At 44.4% G+C, this 18,247-nt stretch overlaps 2 protein-coding genes across 4 annotated transcripts in view; both read right to left on the reverse strand.

Moving 5' to 3' along the window:
- The window catches only part of LOC130406069 (B-cell receptor CD22-like), a 38,457-nt gene extending 38,162 nt beyond the window's left edge, over nucleotides 1-295 (reverse strand). Inside the window, exon 1 of the mRNA XM_056611440.1 lies at nucleotides 135-295. The gene's annotated coding sequence lies outside the window, so the exon portion shown is untranslated. The remainder of the gene's footprint in view (nucleotides 1-134) is intronic.
- A 3,798-nt stretch (nucleotides 296-4,093) lies between these two features.
- Nucleotides 4,094-11,867, reverse strand: LOC130406077 (B-cell receptor CD22-like). Of its 3 annotated transcripts, none has more exons than XM_056611456.1 (8): nucleotides 11,567-11,867; nucleotides 11,332-11,411; nucleotides 10,346-10,708; nucleotides 9,901-10,112; nucleotides 9,402-9,677; nucleotides 7,732-7,825; nucleotides 7,435-7,495; nucleotides 4,094-4,849 (listed from the first exon to the last, which is right to left on the reverse strand). In XM_056611456.1, the coding sequence occupies exons 4-8, from the start codon at nucleotides 9,938-9,940 to the stop codon at nucleotides 4,610-4,612; spliced, it is 711 nt and encodes a 236-aa protein (XP_056467431.1). In that variant the 5' UTR covers nucleotides 9,941-10,112; nucleotides 10,346-10,708; nucleotides 11,332-11,411; nucleotides 11,567-11,867; the 3' UTR covers nucleotides 4,094-4,609. The 3 variants fall into 3 exon arrangements, with proteins under 3 accessions (XP_056467431.1, XP_056467429.1, XP_056467430.1); XM_056611454.1 differs by having other exon boundaries at nucleotides 9,897-10,112; XM_056611455.1 differs by lacking the exons at nucleotides 7,435-7,495; nucleotides 7,732-7,825 and having other exon boundaries at nucleotides 4,777-4,849; nucleotides 9,897-10,112.
- Nucleotides 11,868-18,247: the final 6,380 nt, after the last annotated feature.

Consider the following 18,247-nt stretch of genomic DNA (forward strand, 5'->3'; position numbering starts at 1 on the left):
ATGTGTTTAGTGCTGTCTGTGCATCCGTGTGTGGTTTATTTTTGCTGTTTTGTGTGTTTCTGTTGACTGTTAATGTTTGGTGCTGTTTGTGTATCTGTGTGTAGTTGATGTGTGGTGTTTCATGAGTTAATAACCTTTCTAGCTGATGGTGGAGCGGAGAGACATCTGGGGGTATTGTGCATCAGTGAATTCCTTTGTTTATCCGAATGACCTCTGGAATGGTCCTTTTGGTTATTTGTAATCCTATTTATCTATTTCATTATTTATTTGTGTGTTGTGGACGTCATCACGTGACACTTTGTGCGACACACTCACCTTCCACCTGGGATTATTCTGGATGATGTCATCGCTGGGTCAGAGGGACGGGGGGGGGGGGGGGGGGGGGGGGGGGGGGGGGGGGGGGGGGGGGGGGGGGGGGGGGGGGGGGGGTAGAGGTATGACGGGGGAGAGGTAAGGGGCAAAGGGAGAGGAGATGAGGAAGGGAGAGGGGGGAGGAGAGGAGGAGAGGAGGAGAGGAAAGGATCGCAGCATGGTGCACCGAGGGGGATGGACAGAATAGGAAGTAGGATGAATGAGAGACGAGGAGTAAAGGTGAGAAAGAGAGAGAGGGGGGGGGGGGGGGGCGTGAGAGGGGGTGATGGAAAGGGAGAGAGTTAGGGACACTTCCTCTATGGCATCATCTCTTACATAAAACACTACCATGCAAAATGAAGACGGTGTGTGAGAACACAAAACACACACACAAATACATTCACGCGTCTGCTCTGGGTTTAAAAACGTCCCTACACAGCCTTCGTGTCCCTCGGGTGCCCTGCTCGCCACAGCAGGAAGGTGACATCATCATCCTCATCATTCTCATGTCTCTCAGCTCCACGATGACATCACTGCTCTCAGGCGGCGCATTATCGTCTACGCCGGCGGCTCCACAACGCGTTGGTCCGTGACACCTTTTTCAGGGCTTAAAATCCATCTTCAGTACTGCATGGTACATTAATAATAACACATTATTTAGTGTCTGTGAGGGGGGGGCCTACGAGTTGTTTGTACATTTCAAATGAAGTTTTTAAAGGTGACACATTATACCACCAGGTGTGAGTGTGATTAGCTGTTACAAGCCGTTTTGAGAATTGGCCTATTCTGACATCACAAGTGGGCGTGTCAACCTAGATCTATGACGGATAGATGAGCAACGTTTGCTACAGTCCACTTTGTGGTCTGGTAGACTGATCTATCCTGCACACATCTAAGTGGACACGTCACTTTTGATGCCAGAAGAGGCAGATTTTCAAAACGGCTTCTAACGGCTAATCACACTCACACCTGTTGGTATAGTATGTCCCCTTTAAATGGCGTTGTCACGATAAATATTAACCCTTAAAATGTGTATAATTATTTGGAAGAGTAAATCAAAAATAGTTTAAAGTGATTTGGTCAAAAACATTAGAGGGTACTCCATTCAGGAAAAACAGAATAAAAAAAGAAAGGGTATTAGCCAAAATCCGTATACCTCTAGTCTTACTTATAAATCAAAAATAATAGTCGGACTCTTTAATTAAATCATTTGATCTGATCATATCCAGTGCCTGGCTTTACTACAGAATTGAGAGATGTGTCACATCAGCAGGTGACCTGGTGACCAAATCAGCCAAGCAGTGGATATGCATGCAATAGCAAGTATGTAGCCTATAGAGGGAGCTATCTACCATACAAACCAATGTACAAGTGGAGTAGGTTGAGCTCTCCTTGAAGACCTCCCCTCACATGTGCAGTACATTCAGGCAATGAGCAGGTGGTGTAGATTCAACTGAGTGCCGTTCAACTTTTTGTATTCATTTAGGGGAGGCATATATAGCAGTTCAGGCTGTCACTGCCTTGCACACACAATTCCCAATCACTCCTATCAGATTTTGGTGGTGGTGGTGGTCGCCAGAATGCTATAACCTGGTCACCCAAAATGGCTAATGCATCATACAATCAATCCATAGCATGTAGATATAAAACTCATAGAGTTTAAACGTGTATCCTATGTTCTTTAAACTTGGGTTAGGCTTGTGTATTTCAAGATTTGACCAGAATCAATTCGTAGCACTGCGATGTTACAAGCTACATTACTTATCATCGAAATGAAGTATGCTGTACCCCTCTGAGGTCGGGTCAGTGTCCCTGAAAAGAAAATGTAGACATTTTCAAAATGTCAGTTACCCTGGAAAGCAGATTTAACAAAGATTTAGAACTTAAGAGTTGAATATCTAAGATAGTATCTGAAGGGGTTTACCCAGGGACAGCGTTGGGTCTTGGAAAGTGGACCAGAGAGTACAGGACCTGGTCTATCTGATCTGATCTGACGGGGGGATCCCACAGGACGTTGAGGCACTTTCGGTTCTCTTAGCCAGAGATGTGGGTGGATAGTGACGGTCATCCTGCTCTTCCTTTGCTTCCCTCTGTGTTGTCTGAGCCGAGCGAATGGTCAGAGCTGAGGTGTTTTGAAACACAGAAACAGGAAGTGACCGATGGGAAGAGAGGACCGAAGAGTACGTTTACAAAAACTTTAAATTTCCTGTTGTTCTGGTTCATTTTGTGACCTTTGGTGGGGATTTGTGGTCCCACCATGCAGGCTGGTGTAGGCTTTACGTTTACAAAAGCTTTTAACTTCCTGTGTTTCTGATTCATTTCGTGATCTTTGGTGGGGATTTGTGGTCCCACTTTGGGCTTTGATTCAAGGTTCTTCTTTGAATCAGAGGAAGAACCTCTGATTCAAGGTTCTTCTAGGTTTCCTACAACAGTCCCGGGCTGGGAGTATCGTTCTCAAATATTTACTTATTTGCTTGGAATACACATCATTACTTCCATCACTCCGTCTGGTCATGTTCCCCTTAATAGCTAATCTCTTAGCAATTATATTTGCGTATGGCAGAAAGTTCTCAGAGTGGCAGGGCTAGATTAACAGGAACAACTAAAGCAACAACTCAAATTTGTACACGTGGTTTTGAGGTGTGGGCTCGGGGCATTTGTGTGTCTTAGTCAAAGATGGCTGAGTGTATGTATGGCCAATGAGAGAGAGAGAGAGAGAGAGAGAGAGAGAGAGAGAGAGAGAGAGAGAGAGAGAGAGAGAGAGAGAGAGAGAGAGAGAGAGAGAGAGAGAGAGAGAGAGAGAGAGAGAGAGAGAGAGAGAGAGAGAGAGAGAGAGAGACTTATCACCTTATCCAGAGGAAGATGAGGAGGGGTATGGGGACCAGTAAGACAGCAACTGTATGTACAGCTACAGTGATCTGTGATGATGATGATGGTGATGGTGATGGTGATGAGGATGATGATGATGATGATGATGATGATGATGTGTCTGGAAGATACTGAGAGAAGCATTGAACTGCCCTCCACTATTTCCTGATTACAGGGACCTGAGTACACAGATGTGTGTTTAGGTCTAGGTCTTGAGGTCAAAGATGTTAAAAGATGTTAAAGATGCTAAAAGATGATATGTTTATATCAGTGGTACAGCAGGATAATGCATGAGGAATTTGGATGATTCATATTAATGTTGACAGGGTTATGCAGACTTTAAAGGTAAAGTGTGTAGGGTTTAGTGGTATCTAGTGGTCTAGTAATATTCAGTTAGTTATTCCCCAACTGAATAACCCCCCTTTTTACTTAGTTACTTAATCTGATTAGTTGTCTGAGTTATTAGAACAATATGTGGCTGTGCCCATGTTTGGAAATCAAGCCAAACCAGGAACGAAACAACAGAACAGGAGATCAGGAATGGTATCAACACATTTTAATGCCGAAACCATCGTAATATTGCATGTGTTGCAATGTTTTCTGGTTCTGCACTCCTTGGGGCTTGTGCAGGGGCACTGATCACTCGTGTTGCCAGAAATGTGCAGGAATCGTAAGGAAAATTGTGCATAACCTTTCCGAAGATATGTCATAGTTATTTTATGAGACCAGCCTGCATGGTTCCATATGTTTGAAAAAAGTGTTTTGTAACAACATGTATCATTTAGGTTATTACTAGCAAAAGGTTATTACTAGAAAATAGCCTGGAAGCATGAAAAACACCATAAGCAGTTTAACTTAATCACTAAACATCATATACAAGCACTGAAAGAAGATTATGACAATAAAAAGCACATTTCTCGCGAGGCATGTTTTCAAACACATTTTAATGTCGAAACAAACGTAATATTACATTTTCCACTGAGAATAAAATAAATGTCAACCATGTTTGGTTATCAGTGATAGCAGCTCCCACATCATCCAACAAAGCAATGATAGAAAGCGTTTTTTAGAAACGAATAGAGAATATTCTTAGAAACTGACAACAAAACAAACTATACAAATGCTAAACGAAGATTATGACAATAACATACAATTGTATGGCTAGAAATTGTATTAAAACCCATTTAAAGCTGAATCTATGTAAAAAAAAAAAAGCACTTTCTGGGACATATAGTTGATTGTGGTATACAACTCTGACATCAGTTTACTAAAAAATTTAAAAAAAGATAAAGAGAAGTTAAGTAACTCTAAAAATTCTACACGGTTTATAAATGACTTGATGAGGAAGTCTCAAGCCACAAAGTTGATCTTTGAGAACTATCAGGAGTGCTTACTCAGGGACAGCCTTGGGTCTATTAAGGTTGATAGCAGAGTAAAGGACCTGCTCTGTATGATCAGACTCTACCACAACACCAGCAAACCCACGAGGCACTTCCTGGTTCTTTGAGCGAGAGATGTGGATGCTGGCATAGTGAGGGTCATCCTGCTCTTCTATTGGTTCTCTCTGTGCTGCAGAAGCCGAGCGATTGGTCAGAGCTGAGACGTTGTCATACACAGGACACGGAGGAGACTGACGGGGAGAGAGGACAGAGTAGTACATTTAGAAAACACTTTACTCTCAAATGGCTGTTCAGAAGCTCATGTTTTTATGGTTCATTTATGCCGCTTTCACACCAAAAAGAACCGAGAGCCAGTTCCGGGCTGGTGCTAAGGCCAGTTCCAAACTGGTTCCAGCCTTACCCCAGTTAAGAACCGGTTGGTTTCACACCGGCCAGAGCCAGCCATAGAGCCGGCGTGAGCAACGTCATGACGTCACTACAAACGTCTCCGCTAGTGAGCTTGGACAGAAGCATACGGCCGACATCTTTCTTTATTCTGGGTGGAAATAGTAACATAGTTACGCCATTAAATGCGTTTATGGAAACATTTTTAGCGAGAAATGTGCATTTTACTTTCATAATGTTCGCTCGGTGAATGTGAAGGATGTTTGGTTTGATAGTTATGACGAAGAGGGAACGCTCCGTTCACTTGCATGGACACGGACTCATCTAGCTGCGTTGACGCGTTGAACCACCACACAATGATCAAGCGTCAGGTTAGGCGCGCAGAAGAACCCTCGCGCCAGTTTCAAACACAACAACAACAATTTCGTCTTCGATTCAATCCGTGTATGGTTCGTTCTTTGAATATTCCGATTTAAAACAAAATCAGAAAAAACAAAAAAGAACCATACACGGATTCACGTCCATTGTTTACTTCGGTGTTTTAAAAAATGCCGGTCTTCGTTGGTCTTCCTGTTTATGAAGGTACGGATAACTCCGCCCCCTGCCCCGGCGTAAAAGCGGTTCTAGTTCTAGCCCAGCTCTAAAGTGGGGCCAGAGTTGAACCGGTTTTTAGGGGCCGGAGCCGGTTCTTTGGCGGTGTGAAACCAAAGCCCTGGCCCTAGCTCCGAACTGGCCCGGAACCGGCCCCGATTTTGCGGCGGTGTGAAAGGGGCATTAGAGACCGTTGCCGGTGACTGAAGTGGTTCCACAGTGAAGGCCGCTGCAGGTTTCACTTTAGGACTTTCCTTCTTGAACATATTCCTCTTTCTAATCATTGCTAGGTTTCAGTGGCAGTTGAGTTTATAGGATTGTTCTTAAACGTGGAAAAATCCACATCTTTGTTTGCTTGGATTGGACATCAATAACTTCTAATACTACTCATATACTTCTCATTCTGCTCACTGGCAGAAGTCTCTCAGTTTGTCACCTTGATCTCAGCCTAGGTCGCACTCAATATATATATATATATATATATATATATATATATATTAGTGCTGTCAGTTAAACGAGCTATTAACGACGTTAACGCAAACCAATTTTAACGGTGTTAAATTTTTGGAACTCAACCACATCACGGTGGATTTTTTTTTTCTTTGGGTCAAAACAAAGAAGCAGTAGCCTGACTGCTATGTTCAAGGCAGTATGTTTGTATATTCATCGTTTAATTGCACTATAGGCTTTTTTTTTGTATCGTCCTGTTTTGATCGGTATATGCCAATGTAGTTATCAATAAAAAAACATTTCAACAAGGCAAGCCGATGCACTTCTCCATGTTGATAATAGCATTAAAATAAGAACAATTAGTGGGACAAAGAAATCAAGGGATATTTAGCATAGAAAAAACATTTGTGATTAATCGCGATTGCTCGCGATTAATCGTGAGTTAACTATGGCATTAATGTGATTAATCGCGATTAAATATTTTAATCGCTTGACAGCACTAATATATATATATATCACTCTTGATCTCACAACCAAAGAAACCTGGAAAAGTTGCCTCAATGGTCCAACTTGTGTCATGGTCTGTCTGTTTCCTTGTATTGTTTTGGTGTGTTCGTGGTTTACTTTAGTATCTCTGTCTTGTTTCTCCCCATGTCCTGTTGAGTTTCCCTTATGTGTGATTACTGCTCCCTCCCCTAATGTGTTCCAGCTGTTACTCGTTGCGTGCCCTGTGTGTGTTTTGTATTTAAGCCCTTGTCTTTTAGTTTGTTGTTCGTGGTTGTGTCCTGTGTGTTCCCTGTGTTACCCGCGTCACCCGTGTTCCTTCCCTTTTGAGTTAATAAATAATCCTTTTACCTGAACTGTCTGCAATTGGGTCCTACCTGCCTGCCTGCCACCTGGTAACCGTGACAACTTGTCTGGGATGGTACTCGTAAAGTTATTTATGGTATAATTGTATGACCACGGATATCAGCAATGGGCTTGCCCACAATTTAATTTGCCACATAACGTCAGCTACAGCTGTATGGGTAGTCAACTTATTTAATGATAAATTAGAAATTCTAGTAATTAGAAATGTAACAATAAGTTAACAAATGTTGAAGCTATTTCATTTGAATGAAATGAACGTGAATAGACGTGACTCAACAAAAGGTGAATAGAACTTTAATGCATAACCTCGTCCATGAAATCGTTTCTATCTAAGAGTCACGTTAGAATTATAAAAAAAGCGTTCATGCAATTTGATTTTGTTCCCCTTGCGTGGTGTTTCCCCTTTAAAGCTAATCTCTTGGGCATTGTATCTGCATATTGTATCTACTCGGGCTATTTCCACTACCCAGCAATGGATAGTGGAAGGAGTAAAGGAGAGTAAAGGAGTCCTGTCTCTCACCTCCTGCCTGGTATCTGGCCTTCCTCCCTGGCCACGTGCTTTCCTAGAAGCCCTCTTTCTTCTGGGGAAGAGAACAGAGAGATAAGGAGAGAGAGAGAGAGAGAGAGAGAGAGAGAGAGAGAGAGAGAGAGAGAGAGAGAGAGAGAGAGAGAGAGAGAGAGAGAGAGAGAGAGAGAGAGAGAGAGAGAGAGAGAGAGAGAGAGAGAGAGAGAGAGAGAGAGAGGGTGAGAGAGAGAGAGAGAGAGAGAGAGAGAGAGAGGGAGAGAGGGAGAGAGGGAGAGAGAGAGAGAGGCTCACCTCATCCAGAGGAAGATTAGGAGGAGTATGGTGGCCACTAGTAAAACAGCTACAGTTCCTGCAGCCACAGTTGCTTGTAATGATGATGGCGTGGCTGAAACACAGTGATTTAACACTTGATTCATGTGAAGGATGAAATACTGTCCATATATATATTAGTCTAAATGTAAATGATCTCCAATTGATGAAAAAATATTATGGATACTCTTACTCTAGAGTACACTGGAGATACATATAACTAGAGCGCTTGTACAGCACCGAAGTTAATAAAAAACATAATTTAAGTCAATCACAAATTTAATAAAGCCGTTGCATGAGTCTGTGTCTAACTATCGATGGTTCTGGTACTCAGGTATTATTCAAGTGTTTGGTCTGACTTTAAACAATGTGCTATTTTAATTCCCTCTCACATTAAGGAACATCAAAGTTGAATTCTGAAGTCCAACTGTATTACGAGCTTCACAGTAATAATTTCCTCCAAGCTCAGTTGTGATGTTACTGATGGTGTAGTTCTCTCCTAATTCCTCCACTGAGCCTCCATGTTCCCTGAACCAGGTGTAGTTAGCTGCTGGGTTGGCATCACTGCTGCAGCTCAGAGTCACTGAACCTCCCTCCTTTATTCCACCAGGGGGTCTCACGCTCACTGAGGGGGTCTTTGGAGCGTCTGTCATAAGCACAATGATATATATATACATCCTAAAGATAAGAAGCCGTGCACATAACTGCAATGTCAGCGAGATACATAATGATATTTCGATTAATATAATAACATTGTGACTCCTACCAGGCATATAGCAATACATGAATAGCAGCTAAACAATTTGCAATACCGGATATAGCAAATATGTTATTAGACAGTACAGATTTGGCAAGCTGCAAATCATAGCTGCCACTGTGTCTTTACTCATGTTGGTTTGTGCGTTATTAATTGTTAGTTGAGTAGATTGAGGCTCTTGTCAGCTACTCAGGGACTGGGCCAGGGTAAGCGTTTAGAACTACTGCAAAGACATGCACAGTTTTCCTTTGTTAGTGACACTAGGAGCAGGGCTCGCTTCCAACCGTGTATGTTGGAGTCCAGCTTTGGATGTATTTGTTTCCTTGATTTGAACAGATTTCCTTTGCAGCTTCAACTCCTTCCATTCAAGTTAATAAATTATTTTACTTCATCAAAAATATCAGCTTTTATGTTGTCTTCCCTTTCCCTAGCGAGGAACGTAACATTATTATTGTTTTTTGCACCCACACAGGACATCTATGAAAACCGAGTTGGAGCCCAGATATCCATATTGGTTCTCTGCTTGGCAGTGGTACGTTCCCCTGTCTTTAGAGCTGACTGGGTCCAAGGTATAAGGTCGCCTTGGTTCCCAGTGCAGAGGCTGGTTGTCCCTGAACCAGGTGTAGTCAGCTGCTGGGTTGGCATCACTGCTGCAGCTCAGAGTCACTGAACCTCCCTCCATTATTTCACCAGGGGGACTTGGTATCACAAATGTGGGGTTAGGCCTTAAAAGGCCCATCACCTCAAACATGATGTGAATGATGATATAAAGAAGATGTTTTTACGGAGTAAATGGAATGCAGGACGAATTGAGATGGTTCATCTTAATGTTGACATGGTTGTACAAACTTTAACATCTGTGTTATGATGTTATTATGTGTGTTCTTTTACTCACATTTCCCATCAATAGAGATGGGGGACGAAGTTTTTGTCCCAAGGTCATTCTCAGCTGTGCAGAGATATTGTCCAGAGTCTGAAGACTGGATGGGATGAAAGGAAAGCTGTTGTCCAGTGTCCTTGACACTGTGTCCGGGGGGATGACCTGTAGTAACCTTGGACCAGGTGTACTTTGCTACTGGGTTGGCCTCGCTGGTGCAGGTCAGATTCACTGAACTGCCCTCCTTTATTACACCAGGGGGAGTCACTCCCACTGAGGGGGTCTCTGGAGCGTCTGTTGACAGTTATATTTCATTAGTTATTAAACAAATGTTATTATTAACAAATGGTACCAGTAGTGCCAGTGGCCTACCCTGTACTACTGGTAGGCCTACCCTGAGGCTGAAGCCTGCTTCAACATGGACGATAGTTCTTCATTCATACTTAAACTACATGTACTTTGTTACACTAAAGACCCATCACGTCTAGCCTCGGTGTACTGTGGCGCTCTTACACACTGATGGAGAGGGGAGATGTTCGGATCCTTGAACAGCGCATGAAGTCCTGTATTCAGAGTTAATGTTGAACCAGGTGAACCTTCCTTGATGTCGTCGAGTTCCATCCCTGTACCAGATGTATGTAACATAACCAGTAAGATGACACATACTGTGACATTCCAGCTGTACCCTGTTAGGACTGGAAGGAGGAATGACCACTTTCACCTGGAGATCTGGGAAGAAATTACACAAAATGAATAAAAAAAAAATACTGTTTAAAAACAAAAAGCAGGTTACATACGCAGACATGCACACACACACACACACACACACACACACACACACACACACACACACACACACACACACACACACACACACACACACACACACACACACACACACACACACAGACACATACACGCGCACAAACAGTTGTATAGATTCATTAGTAATCAATGTTTACCTGTCACTGATAACTTCACTCCAGGGACACCACTATATGCCCCTTCATTGTTTGTTGTAATCCTAAACTTGTATTCAGCAGAGTCACTCTGTGTCAGGTTTTCGATTCTCAGTGTACATGTTCCAGTACAGCTGCTCCAGGAACACCTGTGCTCAACACAGCTGTATTTAACACGACCTGTATAGTCTGTATCATCTTTCAGATCAACTGGCTCATTGTGTATATTTGTAAACCAGAGTTTTTTCTCCACTGTATTTGCGTAAGGGTATTTATAATTGCAGCGGATTTCAACTGTTGATCCTCTCAGAGCGCAGATATTACTAGATGGGTAAGTAACTGCCCAGTTAGAGTAACCCTGTAATGCTGTAAAAAACCAACACATTGACAATGATGATTACGATGAAATGCATGATCACAAGATACAGATGAGATGGAGGCTAGGTGCAGCTCTAACTAGAGATACATGCTGAACACTGAGCTGTCAGAGTAACGTTCAAGCACATAATTTGACACCAACATTATGCAGCTAGTGAAGAGCTAGTGATACACCTATAGTGATAAACACAGTGAGACAGCTAGTGAAACTCCTATAGCTATAGCATGGAGACATCATCTCACATCTCATCAAGGGATTCAGGGCACAAACACACACAATACAAGGCAGGTGACCAATGCTGACTTCTAACATAAGTTCACAGTCTCAACTTAAGACTACTGAACTTTAAATAGGAACTAAATTAACCCGTCAATGTTGTACCGAACACATTGACGGGTTAATTTGGTCAACAAGCCTGTTTAAAATCTCAAATGCAACGCTACAATATTCAGTAAAACAGAACATATTTATTATTTAGAAACAGGTCAATACTCTAGATGTCATTAGATAAATTCACAACATGTTGTTTCACCCTCTCTTTATTCGGGTTGCTTGTCATGTTACCCTTTGAAACAGATCAACTTAATGTTCACAACGTAAATGTACAAACCTGGTACTGACAGAAGGAAAGCTACAAAGCCTCTTGCAGCTGTTCTAAGATTCATAGTTTGTTTCTCTCAGGGCGTTGTTCTACAGATTTAAACAAAATATGTATTAATTTCAACTAACATAATATAGTCCTATTTTTTGTATTCATTTTATCACATTAATTGGTTATTGTGCTTGATATAGGAATGTTACTTTCTTAAATAAACCAGTACAATTCAAGTAAAAAATATTCTTACTGTAAAGGAGGTAGCTGGTGTGACAGAAAAAGTCAGTGGAAACGTCTTTGCCTGCAGTTTAAGATAATAACTCAAACAAATGTGTTCAAGCTCTTCCTTCCTCTTTACACAGTTAATATGAACTGCATGAATACCATGCGCTACTGGGCCCCAGAGACAAATGCAATGTAGACAGAGGATATTCACCCAGACCACAATAAACAGGCAGTGCCATTTATCAGCTACCCTGAAAATAACTAGTTGTCACCTACAGTTGACCAGCGGGGAACATATATAGCATGGATGTATGAATATAGTCATATTATATAGGATATAGATGTAGAATATGTAGAATATGATATAGAATAAAGATATAAACGAGATATAGGATAACGTTTGATGTAGAATAAAGCCTACAGAAGATATAGAATGTAGATATAAAATATAGAGGTAAAATAAAGAATATAGGGGTTGAATATCGTATATATTTAGATTATATATAGTTGGTAAATATTGATAAAGGTACGATCATATAGATATATATTATACTTAAAATGCGTCAATGTGATTATCTACTGCCACATAGTGGTGAAGGTTGTGATCTGCATTACTTTACAAACGTTTGGAATGTATTCATCATCAACACGTTTATTTTTTAATTGTACTAAAATACATGAATCCTCAATGGAGAACTTGGACAGGATACTGAGTATTTCTGTGCCCGTAAAAAAGGCTGCCGGAGGTCAAAATACACATTCTTCCTGATATATATTTATTCAATAAGATTCAGATTCATACACATAAACGATTGCTCCATTGAGCAAAATAGAGATGCTGAAATTGATCAGAGCTGTACATTATCAATATCAGAAAAAAACAGACTAAACTGTGAAAAGCGTTGGCCATGTTGGTCAGTTGGGTGGGTAAACCTTCTAGAATCATTGGGGCTCTGTTGACACAATGAATATTTATTATTTATTTACTAGAAATAGATGCATTAAGTTGCCATGATTTTCGAAGCCTCTAAAAGAGGTTTACCCACCCAACTACCCAGTATGGCCACCAGGTGAATAAGTTCTCCTCACAGCTGTTAAAAGAGTGTCATTGGATGAAGCAACCAGGTTGTGTGCCATGCTGAAGGATACATTTAAACTACACTTCTACATAAAGAATACAAATCATTCTCTTATTCATTCTATAAACGTTGTGAAGGCACTACGTAAGTTCTCTTTGTCAAAGCTTTATCAGAAAGATCAGCCATCAAAGTACAAACTAAATTAATTTCTATGTCATCTGGACTTTAAGTGTGAAGCTGTGATTCATCTGGCCACACCTGTCTGGGATTGAACCAACTCCCTTCCAATACAGGCTAGACTGGTCCGGTCACTAACTGATCCAGTCCATCTGGCGCGGTTAATATCTCCGGTCACAATCAAAAGTACACAACAGACACTTGAATGTTTCTTTTAGTTCCCACAGACAACTTGTGAGGCGTCACTAGATGGATTTAAACTTTAGTTTTGAGACACTTTATTATTTCTCGAGTGGGTTCAATTTTTTGCTGTTTTGTGTGTTTCTGTTGAGTGTTAATGTTTCCTATTTATCTATAAATAGGATTACAAAGTAGGCGCCGCCTCCTTCCCGATGACCTCATCTGCTTCTTGGAGGGAGGGGGATCGAGAGTGGGGAGTGACCTGTCAGCAGTCCTGTCTCAGGACGCCCTCACCGCCGCCTGTTCCCCTCATTCCTGCCCCAGCCTCGGACATCTCCGGGGTCCCTGCAGCTTACCATGACCTGAGGGAAGCCTTCAATAAGGCTAAGGCTAGCTCCTTGCCTCCTCACCGCCCCTACGATTGTGCCATTGATCTGCATCCGGTCACTTCACCCCCCAAGGGACGCTTTTAGTCCCTCTCTGCTCCCGAGCGAGAGGCCATGGAGGAGTACATCCAGAATTCTTTAGCAGCAGGGATCATCCGACCCTCCTCGTCACCAGCTGGGGCGGGGTTCTTCTTCGTGGGCAAGAAGTCCCTGAGACCCTGTATCGACTACCGAGGCCTGAACAACATCACGGTGAAGAACCGCTATCCCCTTCCACTACTCTCCACTGCCTTTGAGCTGCTCCAGGGGGCAACGGTCTTCACCAAGCTCGACCTGAGAAATGCCTTCCATCTGGTCCGCATCAGAGACGGAGATGAGTGGAAGACGGCCTTCAACACACCAGCGGGCCATTACGAGTGTCTTGTAATGCCCTTCGGCTTGACCAACGCCCCGGCAGCCTTTCAAGCGCTGGTCAACGACCTGCTGCAGGACATGTTAAATACGTTTGTCTTTGTGTACCGGGACGACATCAAGATTTTTTCCCGCAATCTTGAGGAGCACGTCACCCACGTCCGGTCGGTTCTCCGCCGCCTCCTGGACGACTCCTTGTACGTCAAGGCAGAGAAGTGCGAGTTCCATGCGCCCTTTGTCTCCTTCCTGGGATATGTCATCGCAAAGGACTGCTTGCGGATGGATCCAGACAAGGTCTCTGCTGTGACCTCCTGGCCGGCCCCGGAAACACGGAAGCAGCGGCAGTGTGCCGTAGGGTTTGCCAACTTCTATAGGCGGTTTATCCAAGGCATTAGTTCCATCGCCTCCCCCCTGTCGGCCCTCACCTCACCCAAGATCCCCTCTCGCTGGTCTGACGAGGCACAAGACTCCTTCAACACCCTCAAGACTCGCTTCACCACCGCCCCCATCCTTCAGATCCCCGAACCTGAGCGTCAGGTCCTAGTGGAGGTGGACGCATCCGGTGTGGGAGTAGGGGCGGTCCTTTCCCAGCGTTCATCCTTTGACCAGAAGATTCACCCCTGGGCCTTTTTCTCTCGCCGCCTAACCCCCTCGGAGAGAAATTATGACATTGGCAACAGGGAGCTTCTGGCGGTGAAGCTGGCCTTGGAGGAGTGGCGGCACTGGCTAGAGGGTACCAGGGTTCCGTTCAGGGTTTGGACCGATCATCGTAACCTTGAGTATATTCAGTCTGCCAAGAGGCTCAACTCCAGACAGGCCCGCTGGTCACTGTTTTTAGACGGGTTTAATTTCACCTTGTCCTATCGTCCTGGTTCTCGTAATGTTAAGCCTGATGCTCTCTCTCGACAGTTCCCCGAGTGCCCCGACGAGACCGTTGAACCCTCCACTATTGTTCCAGCCTCCTGCCTCGTCGCCTCTGTCACCTGGGAGAGAGTGGAGAGGGTGCGAGCCGCCACTCTAAATCAGCCTGCCCCAAGTTCCTGTCCCCTCCGCTCCGATGTGCTCCAGTGGGGGCATGCTTCACAGCTCACCTGCCATCCCGGCATCCAGCGGACCCGGGTCTTCCGCCTCCATGGACTGCCCACTGATGTCGTTTCTGATCGGAGGCCCCAATTCACGTCGGTCTTCCGGAGGGAGTCTTGCAGCCTAGTTGGGGCTTCCATCAGCCAGTCTTCCGGCTTCCATCCTCAGTCCAATGGAGAGACCGAGAGGGTGAACCAAGATCTGGAGACCACCCTTCTCTGCCTGGTGAACAGCAATCCGGCTTCCTGGTCCGACCAGTTAGTGTGGGTAGAGTTTGCGCATATCACCCTCACCTGCTCATCCACAGGCCTCTCTCACTTCCAATACACCCACGGGTATCTGCCACCCCTGTTTCCCGATTTAGAGCAGGAGTCCTCCTGTCCCTCTGCACAAGCCCTCATTCGCCACTGCAGACGCACCTGGGACCAGGCGCGCACTAGCCTCACCAAATCCGCGGACCGCAACACTGCCTGTCTACCAGACTGGCCACAAGGTCTGGCTCTCCAACCGCAACCTCTCCCTTAAGTTGGAGAGTCGTAAGCTGGCCCCCAGTTTTGTAGGCCCCTTCCCCATCACTCGTGTCATTAACCTGGAGGCGGTACGCCTTCGGCTCCCTAGGTCCATGAGGATCCACCCGACATTCCATGTCTCCAGAGTCAACCCCGTCCAGGAGAGCACTCTGGCTCCTCCCGTTCCGCCTCCTCCTCCCCGTCAGCTCGTCGACGGCGGTCCGGTGTACACTGTCCGGCGCCTCCTTCGCTCCCGCCGCCGTGGACGTGGGGTACAGTACCTGGTGGATATCGACCCCTCGCCTGCCCGACTACCCGCCCGGCGACGGTACCCCCAGTCTACCTGATTGCCTGCCGGTTCCCGAACTCTTGCCTGTCCCCGTTTACTCTGCCTGCCCGACCCTGATCATCTGTGTGATCAATAAACCTTTGGACTGCCCTGTCACCAGCAGTCTGTGCACTTGGGTTCTGCCTAACCCCCCCGTTACAGATTGGTGTTTTGCGGACTTCATCACGTGACACTTTGTGCGACACACTCACCTAGGGGGATGGACAGAATAGGAAGTAAGATGAACGAGAGACGAGGAGTAAAAGTGAGAGGGGGGCCTGGGAGAGAGAGATAGATAAGGAAAATCAAAAGAGGGAGGGAGAGTGTGTGAGCAAGAGAGAAGGAAAGGGAGGGAGTAAGGGATAAATACATGGAAAGGCTGCGTATCGTCCTGATTGAGATAGAACGAGAAAGACGGATAAAAAGAGAGAGAGAGCAAGTGAGCGAGGCAGAGCTATAGAGAGAGAGAGCGAGGTTGAGATGTATACAGAGAGGTAGAGAGACAGAGGGAGAGAGCGAGCGAGGTATGGGTATATAGAGAGAGGGAAAGAGGTAGAGAGACAGTAGGCTCCAGGTTGTGTGGACAGGCCTGTCGTCTCAGGTGATTTATTAAAGAGAGGCGTGGCAGGGAGTGGCGCGAGCTCTGATTTACCATGGAGATAGAGGACATGATCCCCTCTATTGTTCATCCTCCGAGAGAGCGACAGAGAGACAGAGACAGAGAGATGAAAGATGAAAAATACAATTATTTGTGGTTTGCGGTTGCATTTCATATACAGAGTTTGTATGCATGACAAGTGAGAGTGGGAGTGTCTGTGGACACTTTCTTGATGTCAGCATCTCTTACAAAAACACTAGCATGTAAAATGCAGACCATGTGTTAGGACACAATACACACACAAACACAAAAAAAAAAAAACTACACAGCATTCGTGTCCCTCGGGTGCCCTGTTCGCCACAGTAGGAAGGTGATATCATCATCCTCATCATTCTCATGTCTCAGCTCCACGATGACATCACAGCTCTCAGGCGGCGCATTATCGTCTACGCCGGCGGCTCCGCAACGCAATGCAATAGTTGTATGTAGCCTATAGAGGGAGCTATCTACCATACAAGTGGAGTAGGTTGCGCTCTCCTTGAAGACCTCTCCTCACATGTGCAGTACATTCAGGCAATGAGCAGGTGGTGTAGATTCAACTGAGTACCGGGCAACTTTTTTTTCATTCAGGGGAGGCATGTCGCAGTTCAGGTTGACACTGTCTGGCACACACCATTCCCACTCACTCCTATCAGATTTTGGTAGTGGTGGTGGTTGCCAGAATGTTATTACCTGGTCACCCAAAATAGCCAATGTATCATACAATAGCAAAGTCGCATACAAAATGCATATATAAAACCCGTAGAGTTAAATGCGTATCCTACGTTTTTTAAACTCGGGTTAGGCTTGTAAATTTCAAGATTTGACCAGGATCCATTCATAGCACTACAATGTTACAAACTACATTACTTATCATCTGAATTAAGTATGCTGTACCACTCTGAGGTCGGGTCAGTGTCCCTGAAAAGAAGATGGAGACATTTTCAAAATCGGTTACCCTGGAAAGCAGATTTAACAAAGATTTAGAAGTTAAAAGTTGAATATCTAAGATAGTATCAGAAGGGGCTTACCCAGGGACAGCATTGGGTCTTGGAGAGTTTACCAGAGAGTACAGGACCTGGTCTATCTGATCTGATCGGAAGGGGGGATCCAACAGGACGTTGAGGCACTTTCAGTTCTCTTAGCCAGAGATGTGGGTGGACAGTGACGGTCATCCTGCTCTTCCTTTGCTTCCCTCTGTGTTGTCTGAGCCGAGCGAATGGTCAGAGCTGAGGTGTTTTAAAACACAGAAACAGGAAGTGACCGATGGGAAGAGAGGACAGAAGAGTACGTTTACAAAAGCTTTTAACTTCCTGTTTTTCTGATTCATTTTGTGATCTTTGGTTGGGATTTGTGGTCCCACTGGAGGCTTTGATTCAAGAGTCATTCTTCAAATGTGTTCCTTTTTCCAACCACTTCAAGGTTTCCTCAAACTGTCCCGGGCTGGGAGTATCATTCTCAAATAGTTATTTATTTGCTTGGATTACACATCATTACCTCCATCACTCCGTCTGGTCCTTCTGCTCCCTGGTAGAAGACCCTTAGTTTGTCCTCTTGATCGTGCTGAAGATCTCAACCTAGATCTCACTCTCAACATCAATAGTCAAGCTTTAATGGAAACTTTCAGCAGAAACAGAATTAATTTGTGGAACCCTCTCACAAGAAGAATGAAGCACTTTTAACTTACAATATAACATAGCTGTGCCTGCTGGTTCCCCTTAATAGCTAATCTCTTAGCAATTATATTTGCGTGTGTCAGAAAGTTCTGAGAGTGGCAGGGCTAGATTAACAGGAACAACTAAAGCAACAACTAGAATTTTTACATGTGGTTTTGAGGTGTGGGCTCGGGGCATTTGTGTGTCTTAGTCAAGGATGGCTAAGTAAGAAATGGCTTCCTGTCTCCCAACTCCACCACA

This window comes from Gadus chalcogrammus, chromosome 16, assembly GCF_026213295.1.
Source record: "Gadus chalcogrammus isolate NIFS_2021 chromosome 16, NIFS_Gcha_1.0, whole genome shotgun sequence".
NCBI lineage: Eukaryota > Metazoa > Chordata > Actinopteri > Gadiformes > Gadidae > Gadus > Gadus chalcogrammus.

What these genes read in the sequence shown, in the direction of transcription:
- LOC130406077 (XM_056611454.1), bottom strand. Translation starts at nt 11,386, where the DNA reads ATGAATCTTAGAACAGCTGCAAGAGGCTTTGTAGCTTTCCTTCTGTCA. An exon ending in TTTCCTTCTGTCAGTACCAG is followed by an intron (nt 10,709 to 11,331) that starts GTTTGTACATTT and finishes GGTTTTTTACAG; the next exon opens with CATTACAGGGTTACTCTAAC. An exon ending in CTAATCTTCCTCTGGATGAG is followed by an intron (nt 7,496 to 7,731) that starts GTGAGCCTCTCT and finishes TCTCTTCCCCAG; the next exon opens with AAGAAAGAGGGCTTCTAGGA.